This window comes from Rhinoderma darwinii, chromosome 4 (assembly GCF_050947455.1).
Source record: "Rhinoderma darwinii isolate aRhiDar2 chromosome 4, aRhiDar2.hap1, whole genome shotgun sequence".
Taxonomy (NCBI): domain Eukaryota; kingdom Metazoa; phylum Chordata; class Amphibia; order Anura; family Rhinodermatidae; genus Rhinoderma; species Rhinoderma darwinii.
Window position 1 is genome coordinate 167,664,259 of NC_134690.1, and position 17,491 is coordinate 167,681,749.

Here is a 17,491-nt window from a genome sequence, read left to right on the forward strand (position 1 = left end):
TGACAGATCCTCTTTAAGGATGTTGAGCCTATGTTTGTTTTGCAGGGCTACTCCAGTAAAAATGAGAATAAGGGCATAGGTACATATGCAGAGGCAAGACATTTTGGGCAGTTCCCCCAGGTGTGGAGCATGTCACCCAGGGTTTGACAGCCCTAAAAAAAAAAATAACAAAAAAATTAAAAAGATACGGGAGCCAGGTTACTGCCCGGGAGAAAGTTAGGTACCAAAGAATTAAAACTTTGTAGTGGTTTCGATTAAGAGGGTATTCAGGAGGGATTTGGAGGCAGAAGCCCATATCCGTGGCCATTGTTCAGCAGTAGAGCTGTAGCCCAAATCTGCCTCCCAGCGTTGCATGTATGGTATTAATGATGAAGCGGTTTCGCAGGTAAGGTTTTAATATAGTGTAGAGAGAAAATACCGGTAGAGTGTGAGTTGTTCCTACATATTTGATTGAAAAAAGCTAAGGAAAGGGGAATCTTTAGAGTACAGCTGATGTATTTCGACAGGAAAGGCCTTTACTCCCCTCACTGAAAGAAAGCATCTAGAAGATCTAAGACCTGCCAAACGCCAAGCCCTAAAAGACACCTAAAGGCCACAGCCCAAGAGGAAAAGTGGGTTTCGCAGCAGCGGAACTCCGGGTAGTAGAGGAGATGAGACCGTAAGAGTATTTCACACCATCCCACACAGACAGGGACTGTTTAATTATTGGGTTTCTGATAAATGGCATGCATTTATTTAATAGGCAAAGCACCTGTGAAACCCACACTTCCAATCTGTTCTACTTCGGTGAAACAACTTTTGCTAATTATCTCCTGAAGAAGTCATTGACAAAGAGGTTCACTTTCTTCCTGCACTGTAGATGTTTACTCAATAAAAAGACATGAACAGTACAACTGTATATGACCGACTTAAAAGGAACACTCTGGGCAAAACTGGTAACTGGAGTCCATGACTGAGGGGTACTGCATTGCCCAATGATTTGAAGACCACCAAAAAGTCATTCACCTCACGCTCAGGCCTTGTTTGCCTGTGGTGTTCGAAGTTCAAACACAGAAAAGGTACATTGAAAGCCCCTTTATCTTACCAATGTTTCTATGCAACTTTAGTTCATGCTATGCTCTATTCTGCACTAAATGAAAACATCACGGACAACCCAACAAAATGCACATCAGAGAGATATATTTTTATTTTCAACAGTATTTTAAACTTCTGTACCTTCTTTAAGTCCTTACATGGGTTTATTAAAAGTGAAGAAGTGTATTATGCAACCAAATGTATTATCAGCAACATCTGAAACCCGCCAGAGCCCTAAGATGATCGGTTCAGTAGAACTGTAGGTAAGTACGAATGTTATGTCTGCAATCTATTAGCCAACTGCAGCCATGAAACTCGACATAATGATCGCTTTTATGCAAAAATACCCTGTAATTTCAGACTACATCTTAATCAATAGGAATCAGTTACTTTTACATTTAATGCTAGGGCTTTATTAGCATGTTAAAACTTTAGAATTACCACATCTCAGAATTTTTTAGGGACTATTTCTAGGTTACTTGCGATTATGTTATATGTAAACATTGGAGCTTTTGGTAAAAACCATAGGATTGCAGGCCACGATGTATCTCAGTGGTACCCTGCCTTGAAAAAAAATAATTAAAACACTGGTCAAAAATAAAAGAATGGAAGCAAAAACTGATAAAATTAACATCGATCTATCACTAGTATGCATGCAGATATATATACACACACACACACACACACACACACAGTATGTATATATATATATATATATATATATATATATATATATACACATACACACACACACACACACACACACACACATATATACACATACATACACACACTCACACATACACACACACACGCACGCAGGATCTAGAATGAAATTCCCTTTACATAGTTAGGTGGTTTTACATCTCTATAGATTGACAACACAATATCCATACCTTCTGTACAAGGTACACACTGGTGGCTCTTTCACTTGCCATCAAATCTAGGGCGCTCCCTTCTTCAACAAAATAGCTCACATCTGCTATATGAACGCCAACTTCAAAGTTTCCTGCAAAAAAAAAAAGATCAATGTAGAACAGCATACAGTAAGCATTATATAGTGGCAGCTGCAGCTAGAATGTTATATTTTAAAACAGTCCATGCACAGGACACGGGAGCGCTTTATCAGAAAAAATAAGAGCTTCGACCTCTAACAAGAGTTAAGAAATCAATCGGGACGTAATTGTAGCTTAGACAAAAAAAATAAAAAAATGTAATGCAATTTAATACATTCACTTTAAAAAGGCAAGAAAGAGAAAATTTCACTTATGGAAAAACAAGGCCTTTGGGCCACCGCACGCGGGACAAAAATGCTGCGGATTTGCACTTAGAAAATCTGCAGTGGATTACAGCCCCAGTCATGTGGATGAGATTTGAACAAATCTCATCCACATGCTGCTGAACATTTTCAGCACGGAATTCAGAGCGTGCTGCAGATTATAAAGTCTGCAGTCTGCTCATTCTGTTGCGAATGTTCACTGCGGATTTCACCCTTATCAAATGTAAAACGGGTGAAATTCGCGACGTGTGTGGGTATCCTTAAAAGGGTTTTCCAGTCCCTAAAAATTGCTGGCCTATCCTCAGGATAGGCCATCAATAGTTAAATTGGTCGGGGTCCGAGTCCCGGGACTCCCGGCGATCAGCTGTTTTGAAGGGGCCTCAAAGCTCGTATGAGCGCTGCTTTCCCTTTACTCATTGATGTAGCGGCAATTCACAGTATTGCAGCCTTCTCCCATTGAATTGACTGGGAGAAGGCTGCAACACTGTGAATCGCTGCTATATCTGTGTCGAGGATTCACAGGGAGCAAGTAGAAATGAAGGGAAAGCAGTGCTCATATGAGCGCTGCACCCCCTTCAAAAGATCTGATCGGCGGGGGTCCAGGAGTCGCACCTCAACCGATCAGCTATTGATGACTTATCCTGAGGATAGGCCATCAGTTTTTAGGGACTGGAAAACCCCTTTAATGAGAGTGGACACATTTCAGTAAAATCAAGATAGAATACACCAGAATATATTCTCTTTTGTCTATATTAAGGGAGTTACGTGGGTCCATTTGAATCACACTATTGTACAATACGAGAGAAAGTTTAAACTAAAATATTGAATGCCTGAACTGTAAGACAGCAAATGATACCATTCCCCTCAGCAAATCTGGACAGCCACAGGGGACTGGAAAACCAATGGTGTATAACAGAGGAAAACAGAAATATTTACGCATAATATTGTCAAATCTATTCAACTGGAAGATAACAAATGTTGCATAGTCAGAAGCAGCTGACAATCATACCTTATCATTTACAGGAATAATCAATAAAAAAACAAACTATAAATCTATATTACATTTTTGCATTTGACGTCTGCCCTTCTAACCTCTTACTTGCTACATGAGGTGCATGTCTCCCTGCAGCACTGAACTGCTTAGCTTGTGTCAGCATTACTCAGAAACCTAATTTAATAAGCCCGGTGTTATCCGCCTGAACTTTAAAAGCTGGGTTATACAACCGAAAAACTGAGAACGATCTCATGACATGAGATAACAGGAGCAGGCAGCCAATCAAAACAAATTGTAAGAAAGTTCAGGATATCCCCCACGGTGGGGAGCCTTCAGAAGACCCCTTGAGATCCCTGGGCCTTTAATGGAAGCCCCAAGTAAATATTTGGCTACATATATTTACATAATGTAAGCGGTTAGAACTAAGGACGGGACGGCAACGCCTGAAATTTAATGAAAAAAGAAGAGGAAACAACTTTTGTTTCTATGTTTAAGATGAACTATTTTTGCAAAGAAAAGAAAAAACAGAAAGTTTCCACAATGATCAGCGATATCAAGGATTTATAGCACTCTGTTGCAGTGAAACTGGATCCCACACATTGGATCTAATGTAAAATAAAAAGCTTAGTAGTTACCACTAAGATAATGTGCCGGTCCGATAAATACAGGGGATTGCGCTAACAAAGTATATATCAATATAGTTAAGAACACATTCCAGGCCAAAACTGCGGGGTGATTAAAGTTATCCATTCACAACAGAATATGGCAGTGTATTGGGAATGCCACCACTGGAAAATGTACATGTTGGAAGATTTCGTCTTTGCAGTGCAATTTCCTCCCAAACCTTTAAATATCTTATTAGTCGCTCATAGTGGAGGCTAGCCGAAACAGGACACCCATGATTCAGAATGTAAAGTCTGTTGCACAGGCAGTAGATGAATTGACTAAGTTTAATCCTTTAAAAGACAAGGACATACCACTTAAATCATGGAAGGTATGACTTTTACTGCAGAATAATAATAATCTATAATTACATCATAACCTTTATTAACATTTTCCCTACTTGGAACATAACTCCTACATCCGGGCAACGAAGCACTTCAGTAGCCAAGGATGTATCCGAAACTACTCAAGCTAGATAGTGTCTAGACCAGCAATCTTAGTCCAAGAGCTAGAGCAGACTAAAGTGGAGCGGATTAGATGTGCAGTGCCCACTTAAGCCTGTGTAAAGATGCAGAGGAGGCCCAGTGGAAAAAGGTGTTGACAGTGTGTAGGGAGAGGAGAAGGATCTGGGATCCTCCTCCTGTATGACTTTGGATAACCGTTGGGCCAGGGATAACATGAACCAACATGTTATCACTCCCCTTTATCAATCAGAGCGTATTTGAACTATACAGTCATAGCCATATCGATCACTAGAAAAGAATGTCTGATAGAAATTCCCTCAATCAGAAAATAAATTTTCACCCTCTGTCACCAAATACTATCGATTACTACTAGTTCCAAACAGAAAAAAAACATTTGTATTAGTTAATGCATCTAATTAGGTTTAGGGATGTGCGATTATTGGTTAAAGTTCATGTAGGCGATGGGAAACTATATACATCTGTAATCTATTTAATTTGCATGCAAAATTTGCTTGGTGCATTCCTCTGGTTTTGCAGTTTTGTTGTTTTTTTTTTATAACAAAAGGCAACAGTGAACAAAGGCAAGTATGGGATGTATGAAATCGCCACATCTTCGTTTTTTGCAGAGTAAATTTTTTTTCCATAAGAGGCCTGCTTGTGTATGCATTTTATTCACAAATTTGAATTTTTGTGCAATAGTTGCTTATAAATGCATATAAATTAATAATTATTAAAAGGTAACTAAATGTTCAAACTTCTGACATGTCATAGTGAGAGCACTGAGACACCCACCAATCGCTAAATCAAATCTTGTGTGAGCGCTGAGCTGCTTAGTTTCTGTTCAGCTTTTTCCGGAAAGCCGATGTGGTGGTGTATATAGATTTTCTATCAAGCCCATAAATCACTACATCGATTTCTGGAAAAAGTCAGCCAGAAACGAAGCGGCTCAGCACTCACACGAGCACTTCTGCAGCTTCGTTTCAGCGATGGGGGTCTCAGTGCTCGGACCCCCACCAATCAAAACTTCTGACATGTCACTATGACATATCAGAAATTTGTTGAACATTTAGTTACCCTTTAAACACGACGTGCTATAACAATTTTGGTAGCAATTTAGCGGTTTGGGGTGTGCACTACATATAGTGATCCCATTTATTTTAATTTATATCGGTCACAAATAAAAAGGTGATCACGGCTGTAAACAGCAAATTAAGACAACAGCAATATCAGGTTGATGGCTTTCAGGAAATATATAGATTGTGGGGGTACACACAAGGTATCGAATCCTTGTATTACACGTGTCAAGTTTTGTTTTTTTTTTAATTTCCACCTTAAAAACGTGTTGGTTTTTTTTCATGTAGACCGACATAAGTGAAATGTATGAACTCTGCACATATTAAACGTTCATTTCTAGGAGGAGATAAGTATCCAATATTTTACTTTGGTCAAATATTGGCCACAAACATTTTTTATGCAATTTTTTTTCCAAAAAATTACACTGACGCATGAAGGCGCCGAGTGGCATTTTGGCATTATGCTACGTATCTACGTTCAGAAAATATAAGGGTATGGGACTTTAGTACGAATATTTCAAACTTTTACAACAGGTTTTATTTGTACATTTATTTTTTAATTCCTAGCAGCGAAAGGGTTTAAGGCTCCAAAAACACAGCTGAATCGGAAATAAAAGTTGACTTATGACTGGCTCAAGTGCATTACAACATCCCAGAGTGGCCTCCATGTCCCTAAAAAAGTGGAGGGAATCAAGGGTACTTTTATCAAGGATGGGATTACCTTAAAAAAATAATAATTAATTTTTCCAGGAGGCACCTACTTACTTGCATTTACACCAGTGCTACCTATATAGCAAAAAGCTGATGGCTGTTGTACAAGGGTCAGGATTATGCTGCAATATTTAGAGAAGGTAACCCTTCCTTGTGAAATAAAGACCACGTACATTTTAGTTAAAAACCGGTTCAGGGCCAGACACTGTTCAACCATTCTTTAGCACGTGTTAAAATGCTGTAACTTTTTTATTTGCAGGGCTAGCAATGTAATTTTTGCAACTTTTTATGAACAATGCAAGTTTTTCTTATATTTACACACACAATTCTTGGATTCTCAGAAATTTTAGGCTTCGTTTAAATTTTTTTTTTTTAAAAACAGCTTTATTAATACCCCCCCAAAAAAAGAGCTAAAAAGTAATATAGAATTAACCTAAAATAGACTATTTGTGATCGTCACTGTTACATAGTTAGCACGGCTGAAAAAAGACACATGTCCATCAAGTTCAACCAAGGGACGGGAAAAGGGAAGGAAAAATTTCTATACATAGGAGCTAATACTTTTTTTGTTCTAGGAAATTATCTAACCCTTTTTTAAAGCCATCTACTGTCCCTGCTGTGACCAGCTCCTGCGGTAGGCTATTCCATAGATTCACAGTAAAGAAGCCTTGTCGCCTCTGCAGCTTGAACCTTTTTTTCTCCAGACGGAGGGAGTGTCCCCTTGTTTTTTGAGGGGGTTTTACAAGGAACAGGATTTCACCATATTTTTTGTATGTGCCATTAATATATTTATATAAGTTAATCATGTCCCCCCTTAGTCGTCTTTTTTCAAGGCTAAATAGGTTTAATTCTTTCAATCTTTCCTCATAACTTAAATTCTCCATGCCCCTAATTAGCTTCGTTGCTCTTCTTTGTATTTTTTCCAACTCCAGGGCATCCTTTCTATGAACTGGAGCCCAGAACTGAACTGCATATTCTAGATGAGGCCTCACTAATGCTTTGTAAAGTGGCAATATTACATCCCTGTCCCGTGAGTCCATGCCTCTTTTAATACACACAATATCCTGCTGGCCTTTGGAGCAGCTGATTGACACTGCATGCGGTTATTGAGTTTATGATTTACAAGAACACCCAGATCCTTCTCAACAAGTGAATCCGCCAGTGTAGCTCCCCCTAGGACATATGATGCATGCAGGTTGGTGGTACCCAGATGCATAACTTTACATTTATCTACATTAAACTTCATCTGCCAAGTGGACGCCCAAACACTTAGTTTGTTTAAATCTGCCTGCAATTCATGAACATCTTCCATAGACTGAACTATATTACATAGCTTGGTGTCATCTGCAAAAATAGAAATAGTGCTATTAATCCCATCTTCTATATCATTAATAAAGAAGTTGAATAATAGTGGTCCCAGCACTGAACCCTGGGGTACACCACTTATTACCGGGGACCATTGAGAGAAGGAATCATTGACCACAACTCTCTGGATACGGTCCTTGAGCCAATTCTCAATCCAATTACAAACTATATTTTCTAAACCTATAGTCCTTAATTTACCCATTAGGCGTCTATGGGGGACAGTGTCAAATGCCTTTGCAAAGTCCAAAAACACAAAATCCACAGCGGCCCCTCTGTCTAGACTTCTGCTCACCTCTTCATAAAAACAGATTAGGTTAGTTTGACAACTTCTGTCCTTAGTAAAACCGTACTGGCTGTCACTTATAATACTATTTATCGTCACATAATCCTGTATATAGTCCCTCAATAGCCCCTCAAACATTTTCCCCACGATGGATGTTAGCTTACTGGTCTATAATTACCCGGGGAAGACCTAGAGCCCTTTTTGAAAATAGGCACCACATTTGCGCTGCGCCAGTCCCTTGGCACTATACCAGTCACTAGAGATTCTCTGAATATTATGAAAAGGGGGACAGAAATAACTGAACTAAGCTCTTTAAGAATTCTAGGGTGTAACCCATCTGGTCCCGGGGCCTTGTGCACATTTATTTTATTTAATTTAGCTTGGACCATATCTACATTCATCCAATTCAGTATATCAACTGATATATTAACAGCACTGGCACCGGCTACATCAGCTGCTCTTTCTTCTGTTGTATATACAGAGCTAAAGAACCCATTTAGTAACTCTGCCTTCTCTTGATCCCCTGTGATCAACTCCCCATTACCATTATCTAGGGGTCCTACATGTTCAGACCTTGGCTTTTTAGCATTTATATACTTGAAGAATTTTTTGGGATTTGTTTTACTATCCTTGGCCACCTGCCTTTCATTTTGTATTTTTGCTAATTTTATTACATTTTTACAGATTTTATTAAGCTCTTTATATTTTACAAAGGCTACAGCTGTACCCTCAGATTTGTATTTTTTAAATGCCCTTTTTTTGTCGTGTATTGCCCCTTTCACAGAAGGTGTAAGCCATGTGGGGTTTAATTTGAGTCGTTTATACTTGTTACCTATAGGAATAAATTTTGCACTATAATAACTCAAAGTAGATTTGAAAATCTCCCATGTTCACCGTAAATTTGTATCTGTTACATATCTTTTTTAGGCTAATTTGATCAGGGCTAGCGAGCATTACGACAACGATTGGCAGGAGGAGCGTTTTTTTGGAGGAGGTATTTGATGTGGTTTTTATTTTAAAAAAAAATTAGCAATTTTGCTTTTATTTCTATGGTCTGTCCCTCAAAAGATCAAAAAATACCATTGGGGAACTTTATTTCAATATTTTATTTTCACACTATACCTTTGCATAGCAGCCCGAGTTACAGGGAAAATCACCCCTGTTAGTGCCTATTTTCACTGATAGGGCTGTGCTGGGTCTAGCTAGACCCAGCAACAGCCTCCCACTTACGGCATCCTTCATTTCATGCCACTTAAGCTAAATCTTGGCATCCTTCTTGGTGTATGTGGCTGCTTGCGGCCAAGGAACCCAATCCACGGAGTACCACAACAGTTCTTTTAGCGGATATTGCTTTCAGGGACTATTTGGAATCTGCACTTCGTTGCAACACTTACTACAAAGTAATTTTATGCGTTTCAGCACATTGCTGTTCCATTTTAAAAACTTGTGTGGTCTAACTTTTGCCAGTCAAGCTGTAGCTCCTAGGGTTTTCCATTTCACAGTAACCGTACTAACAATTCAACTCGGACAGTGCATGGAAAGTCACCGAGCTATTAAGTATGACCTAATTCGCACTTCAGGAATTGGGTTTTAAAGGGTACCTACATCTTGGCATCCATTTTTTTTTTATTGTTCTAGTCCAGGGGTCTCAAACTCTGCCGCACATAGAAAAATTGTGAAGTTGACATGCAAATTTGATACAAAATAAAATTATTGTTAATCAATTTGTTATTTGAACTACTAGAACACTACCACTACAGCATTACAATAATATTTCATTACTATAACAATACTACTACATTACTATAATAATAGCGCTAGGTTTAAACTTACCTGAAATTAGTGAATTTACTCCACATGCTTATTTTAACTATCCAGTTTTCCTTTTTAAATGTCGCCAAATGCAGTCTGGCTGCTCAGTTGGTGGCATTTGGTAGACAAAAATATGAAGATTGGGCAGCCCCTTTGTAGACAGACACACACACACACACACACACACACACACAGACACAGACACACACACTCCATAGACATCAGGGGATTCTCCTGGACCAGAATGTGATGTGAGGGGCAACTCCAGAGCAGAGAACTAGTATAGGCACTGTTACAGAACTCTGAACAGTGGGGCTTCCTCAGAGCAGGAGTCCATGAGCAGCACGCTAGTATAAGTTCTGCTCTGGGACTCCAGCTCTGGGGAAGCCCCTAACATCACTGTCCATATATGGAGAGTGATGTCACGGGCCTCGTCATTCACCGGCGCACTCCTCCTTTGGCCTGCTCTCTCCTCTCCCGAGGGAGCTACGGTGCCCCGCGCGCTGCAGATGACAGCCTCAGGGGCCGCATGTGACCCGCGAGTCGAATGTTTGAGACCCCTGCTCTAGTCCATCCAAAATAAAAGGAGGCAAGTTTACAAATGGTATCGATGAAAAAAAATTGCTAAAGTTGTGTTTGCAGCCCTTATGAAAAACAGTTTCCATGGTTAGACTACAAAACAAACCCCATGTAGTCAGACACTGAAGTTATACTCCCAGGTTTCCCCCACTTTTTGCTAGTCTACAGTTTGAGTATTTCCTTTATAAATTTTTTGCCATTTAGTATCGATCTTTATAAATCACATGTATCAATGTAACCAAAACTGCATTGTGAGCGGTGGCGTAACTCAACGCTGTAGTAGCTGCTACAAGGCCCGCGGCTTGATGGGACCAGTGCCGCCCGCTGACACACCCCCATATGCCCGGTTTCGCCGATAGCAGCCACCCCTATTGCAGTAATTGTACCTGCGTCCATAGCGCGCAGGTACAAATACATGCATTAGCGCTGAATGGCTGGACACGTTCCGTGCCCGACCACTCAGCGCCTTGCAATGACGCTGATTGGCGGGCCAAAATTACTTTCCCCGCCAATCAGCGCCATTCAACGACGCTAGCTGAGCGATTAAGTCATCGCACTGCTTCCGTGCTTGAAAGGCGCTGATTGACGGGGAAAGTCATTCTGCCCTGCCAATCAGCACCGCTTGCGTTGTTCAGCTCCAGCAGACCTGCTTAGAAGAGAGCAGACCTCCTTAGAAGAGAGCAGATCTTCATTTCCACCGGACGGCGCCAACGGGATCAGGGCAAGTATGTAATTTTTTTTTTCTACTAAAACGGATTGGCATTATCTATAGTGGGGGCTCTATCTTCATGGGGGGGGGGTCTATATGTGAGGATGTCGGGCACTATCTACAGGGGGGTCTATATGTGGCGCACCATCTATAGGGGTGGGCTATATGTGGGACACTATATACAGGGGTGGGTTACCTGTTGGCCACTATCTACAGGGGGGGCTATATGTAAGAGCATGTATACATGTCAGAGCTTGGTTCTAGTGCTGTATGTATGTCAGAACTTGGTTCTAGTGCTGAATTTATGTACGGAGCTTGGTTGTGGTACTGTATATATGTATGAGCTTGGTTCTGCAGCTGTAATTATATAGAATATATTAATAACAAAATTATAGGGAAGATTAAATTGTTCTCAATTCATTGTATATTTAATGGGAAAGAGTCTGGTAGTTTTAACCCCTTGAACCGCCACCATACAGTAATACATGACCTGACAATATTTCCAAATGTATGTTTTTTTTCAGATGCAGCAAAATCTTTAAAATCAACTTTTAAAACAGCGCACACTATATGCTAATTACTCATTAAAGGGTCATGGGGGCGGTGCCGCTATCCTGAAGAGTCACATAGTCCTGCCTCCAAACCCACTTTTGCATTATTGATTGACATCGCCCTGGCGGATACAAAGTTCTCGGATGCGCCATTGCCTTGTACTACTTAGGGGGCTGTGTGGCACTATATACAAGGGGGGGGGGCTGTGTTGCACCATATACAGTGGGAGCTGTATTGCGCTATATGCAGGGGGGGGGCTTTATGGTGATATCTATAGGGGGAGTGTATGGCACCATCTACAAGGGGGAGGTGGGGGGCGCTAGCTACGTGGGGTGTGACACTGTCTACAGGGGGCTGTATGGCAAAAATCTACAAGGGGCACCATCTATAAGGGGGCTGCGTGTGGCACCTGGGGGGGCCCTAGTCAAGAATTTGCTATGGGGCCCAGTCTTTCCTAGTTACGCCCCTGATTGTGAGCACATTGTAAAAAGTATCTTCAGCATGCTGCAGTAAAGAAGTGAAAAACCAGTCAAACAAATACTGTACATCGCCTCCCTTTACCGACTTGTTAAAAATCCTAAATAATGAATTACTTTTTATTTAGCTACAACTCAACAAATTAGTAATAATAATTGGAAACTTCTAGATTTAGGAGTACATGTTTTAGAAATACGTTTACAATTAGATAGCCAACTAGCATGTATACAGAATTTTATATGTGCTGGTACATGTAGGTTACATTTCTAACTGTAAAACATCCATAGCTGACACGGTTACAATGTGTCTCTGAAAGGATTAAGAGAACACACAGACAGTGTCTTCAGGGGTAAAATTCCAATTTGGCCATTGTCCAAATCACACGTCACATAATGTAGCTGTCATGTGATGTCATGTCACTGGCATCCCTTTGTATTAAAAGCAAGCATCTGGGGTGCAGCACATAAAGAAATTACATCACTGCTGAGCTGACTGCATTAGAGGCATCAGGAGCAGCTGGAACCGAACATAAAAAGCAAGAGACTTGCAAACAGTGCTGACTTTGCTTTTTCCCCTTAAATTGGTAGCCTGGCAGGTTATTCAGCCAACCCTGCAGCTGGCACATAATACACATTTTAACTCCAAGTTCCTCCAGTACAGCTGTCGGAGCCTGGTGTTAGAAATCTCAAAGTTGTGTTGCTATTTTTTCCTCCTCCTTTGGATGCACTTTTGGTTTAGGCAAATTAAACTTAGTTTATATATTATTGTATCCACTTAAATCCTACTCAATCTTATCTAGAAGTGTACTTTAACACTAAAGGTGGCTATAAATATTAGATAGCTGTAGGCTAATAGCTACTTCTCCTGACTCCCTCAAACATGCAACAGAAACATTTCGTTCAGCAAATTTGGATCTAATTTGTATGGAGAAATTAAAGGGGATGTCCTATTTCAACAAATGAACGATACATTTTTGTATAATGAAAAAAAGTTATACAATTTCCAATATACTTTCTGCATGAATTCCTTCACTTTTAAATTATTACAAAAAACATTTACTGAAAGTGGACCCTTTAAGGATTGCAAATAACATTGTGATCATTAACTTTGAATTGGTCTTTCAAATGATAATTATTGCAAATCATAAGTATGGTGAATGTATCAATGGGGATTGTATAAAACGTGAATTTTAATGATCGTATTCAACATAAACGAGATTCAAAATAATGTTCCTGCAGAATACATTAAAAGTAATAAGTTCGGCTTTTTAAACAGCAGTCTAAGGTTGTCACAATACCAGAATTTGAAAATGCCTTCAATGGGAAGGTGAAACTTTGCCTGTATTTTGGGTGAATACATTTTGTATTTTTCTATACCATTGGAGTGCTGCCTCTTTTTTTGGATTGGGGTCTAATTTCATTTTGAGGTCTTTTGTCAAGATTCCTCTGAGAACCCACTACATGCTACAGTGCAGCTCCTATAGTTCGTTTGTTCCTAGAATTTGGAGTTCGATACCGATACTTTGTGTAATATTGCGATCATGGCCGGCCTTGGATACGTTCAACCAGTGCGGTCGCACAGGGCACCAGTCGCCACACTGCAAGAGGGGCGCCAGCAGATGTGTGTGTATCCCCGTGCCATTACAACTACCAGCGGGGATACACACACCAACTGCAGTCGCCTTTCCGCCCGGGAGCTTCTTAACTTAGTGGCCGTCGCTACCGCTGTAGTAGCCATAGCTGCTGCGGCTGCTATAGCAGTAGCGACGGGCACTATAGAAGAGCAGGGAGGTATCTTCCTGCTCTGCTATCTACTAGCGCCACTGTAGCTCCCTGAAGGAACGGAATCCCCATGTGGCCGGGGATTCCTCTCCTGGAGCGCTGCTTGATGTCTCTGTCCATATATGGACAGTGGCATCAGGGGAAACTCCTGAAGCGGAATCCCCGTCCACAGCGTTGCAGACGCTATGACCGGGGAATCCACTCCAGGAGAAGCCAATGACATCATGGACAGACGACAGGAGCTTCTCCTGGAGTGTAATCGACTGTCACAGCTGTGGACGGGGATTCCGCTTCAGGAGTTTCCCATGATGTCACTGTCCATATATGGACAGAGACATCAAGCAGCGCTCCAGGAGCGGAATCCCCGGCCAGTGGCGCTATCCATACTGGAAGAGTTGGTGGGGGGTTTCTATCTACAAGGGGGCTGTGTGGCACTACCTACAAAAAAGGACAACTGTGCAGCAGCACACAAAATACCCAGTTTTCCCAGCTATGAAATAAATGTGTGGAAATAAACGAAGATATAACTTTTATTTAATCTAGCTAAAAGGATTAATGTCTATTGCCCGCCATCTGCTCCCTACCAGGGGGCTGTGCGGGCTGCTCCCTACCAGGGGGCTGTGCAGGCTGATCCCTACCACTGTCTACAAGGGGGAGGTGGGAGACTGTATGGCACAGTCTACAAGGGGGAGGTGGGAGACTGTATTGCACAGTCTACAAGGGGGAGGTGGGGGGGCTGTATGGCACGATCTACAAAAAGGAGGTGTGGGTTTATGGCACTGTCTACAGGGAGGCTATATGGCAAAATCTACAGGGGGCACTATACTGTGTGGGGGCCACTAAGCGGACATTATACTGTGTAGGGGTACTACAGATGGCATAATACTGTGGGCACAATTAGAGGACAAAATACTGTGTCCTTGAAGGGGTTGTAATATATTATTAAATATTATTATTATTATACTGTATGGGGGCACTAAAGGGGCATTATAATTTTTTTATGCGGCATTTTTTTTTAATGATGGGATGGGGCGCCAAAAGATCATTTCGCACAGGGCACCATCTAGCCTAGGGCCGGCCCTGATTGCAATACCAAAATTATACTTTACCAACAGTAATAAAAATAAGTTCTTCCATTTTCTGATGTGAGGCAGGTGGTGTGATGAATTTTGGATCTCCATGTGCCTCACATTAATAGTAATTAACCACATCATGTTTCTCAGTCCTAATGGACAGCATTGGGTTAATGTGAGGTACATGATGGGGTTAATTACTATGAATGTGAGGCACAGGGAGGTACTAAATTCATAACGCCTCGTGCCTCACATTAAAAAGTGAAAGCATTTACAGCGTAAACATCATAAATTACGCTATAAATTTGTTTTGCAGGTTATTATTGTCGTGACGATACCGATTGTGTATATTATATGTATGGAGACTTTTATTTGAATGTTTATTGCTTTTTTTTTCTTTTTAAACTTTAATGTACTGGCATATATCTATGTGCCAGTGCATTAGCCTGTGTACTGATGGGTATGTCCTAACAACTGCCTGTGTACTAAGTATGCCCTAACAGGAAATCTGGTCAGACAGCGCTAGGGTCCTTCAATGAACCCTGGGCTGTCTGCCCATATATGGCATGTCACTCAATCCCTGTGACGTGATTAAAGGGGCATCCCCCTTCTTATTTTCCCCTTGAATGCTGCGGTCAGCTTTGATTGCAGCATTCAAGAGAATAGCGGCAGAGGTTTCTCTGATCTCCGCCGTTAGAGCGAGGCTGCGGCTGTGTAATACAACCATTGCCCGCTGCTGACAGTGTGTGCACGCGCGGTCAGCATGAGGTTATGCGGCCGGCATTGCAAGAACAAGCGGCGGCCCCGGCACTAAAGACAGAACATGAGGGTGTTTTGCAGTGCGCACGCCATGTTCTCTGTCTTTAGTGCCGGCGTAGGCGCTCATTAGTACAGCGCTGGCCGTATCACGCTGACAGCGCATGCACGCTTGTCAGGAGCGGGGAAATGGCTCGAACACAGCCGCAGCCCCGCTCTGACTACATTCATGTGTTACAATACTAAGCTGTGTGGATGCACAACCTAGTACCGAAATACATGAATTAACTATTGAACAGTTTCAGGGTGCACGACCTCTAAATAGTATCGATATTTCAATGCATCATGCAACCCTAGGTCACACTTACCATTTCCTCAGTCAGCATGTAAACTTAATGATTCCGATCTTATAAATTATATCTTTTCATCTTCAAGTACATGGAAGAGAGAGAAGCTTCTGATAGAGAATAGTCTAGGACATGTTTACATTGCTTACTCTCAAGCAGAAAAATATTTCAATAGAAATCAACCCCCGGAAACCAGGCGTTTTTTGAAATGTATTTTCAAATAGTTTTTGGCATGGTCAATGGGAAATATTAAGAATCTGCTTCAAAAACGCCTCATGTGACATGCACTTTTTTTGAGGTGTATACTTACGCTGAATTTTTTTTCAAACGGCGGCGTAAAATTAAGCCTTGTATGAACTATACAGCTTTTTTCCATTGAAAGAAATGGAAGGCTGTTTGTAGGCGTTTTCAAAGTGTATATCAAAGCGTAATCGATGAGCATGCTACACTCTGAAAAACGCCGGAAAGTAGTCTGAATATGCCCTAAGGAGGGATAACTTTCTAACTTATGTAACTAACTGCCAGTCTACAAGCCGTAAACCATGTTTGTCATTTTCAGTTTGATGGAGAAGATTGTAATGGCGCTATAGACACAGGCCGCGTGCATGCATATTTAAAGAGAATGAGCATAGGTGGCCATATAGATCACCCCTTGGATTGTATAGTTGGCATATTCCCAGCTTTTAAAACGGTTTTGCCTGTTGAGACGCTTGTAAAAGGTGTTACTTTTCTTAGAAAATTGCAATCTCTACAGCTTTTCACATTTGAAGGTGCCCACCATTCGCTGTCCTAACCACATTGATAAAGGGCTTACCATGAAATGACTAGGTAGTTCCATCGGTTTTTGCCCCTATGATATGTGACTGATGGGAATAAAGAAAGTACCTCCTACAGGTCCTGATCTTCCTGTAAGAATATCCCACAGGTTCTGATGATCTCCATATGTAAATAAATGGTCATAAGTCCTTGTGGAGTCAAATTTGGACGATCTTTTGAGAGCTCAGGTCTGTATGGGTCCCCCAGGATCTTCTTCCCGTAACCCCTATTCATAAATCTCTGCTGAAGGTCTCTCAAAAGGTACTGCCCCTTCGGGATCCCTCAAGTTGTCAGAGTGGTAAATGTCCTATAATCGTAAGCGATTAGTGGCTGTGGATTTTTGATTTAAGGACATGTCAAGATTCCCCTGTGGTGACTTGCTGATGATAATGTCAAGAAAATTAAAGTAAAAGATTTAAAAAATAAAAAAAAATGTAAATAAAAAAAAAAAATATGTAAGTGTAAATTTCATACGCCAAGATCATTATGGTTCAAGGTGTGGACAAAACTCTTAAAACGTAGTAGAGACTGTCCAAAGGTTCAGGATATCGTCTATATACCTCACCCCCCAAAAAAAAAAATCTGTTAAAATGATTTCCAGAAGTTAAGACAAAGTCATTGTCCATGATGTATTGGAGCCCTCTTGTCGCCAAGAAGCACTACACAGCCATACAATGCTTTCT

At 41.0% G+C, this 17,491-nt stretch overlaps 2 protein-coding genes across 3 annotated transcripts in view; one reads left to right on the forward strand and one right to left on the reverse strand.

The window, feature by feature from the left end:
* DIS3L2 (DIS3 like 3'-5' exoribonuclease 2) overlaps positions 1-17,491 on the reverse strand; it is a 287,501-nt gene that overhangs the window by 98,565 nt on the left and 171,445 nt on the right. For both annotated transcript variants that reach the window (XM_075861827.1, XM_075861828.1), the window contains one exon: positions 1,971-2,083. In XM_075861827.1, the coding sequence (XP_075717942.1) occupies positions 1,971-2,083 (113 nt within the window). The remainder of the gene's footprint in view (positions 1-1,970; positions 2,084-17,491) is intronic.
* The window catches only part of PDE6D (phosphodiesterase 6D), a 557,644-nt gene that overhangs the window by 60,548 nt on the left and 479,605 nt on the right, over positions 1-17,491 (forward strand). The gene's annotated exons all lie outside the window — the stretch shown is intronic.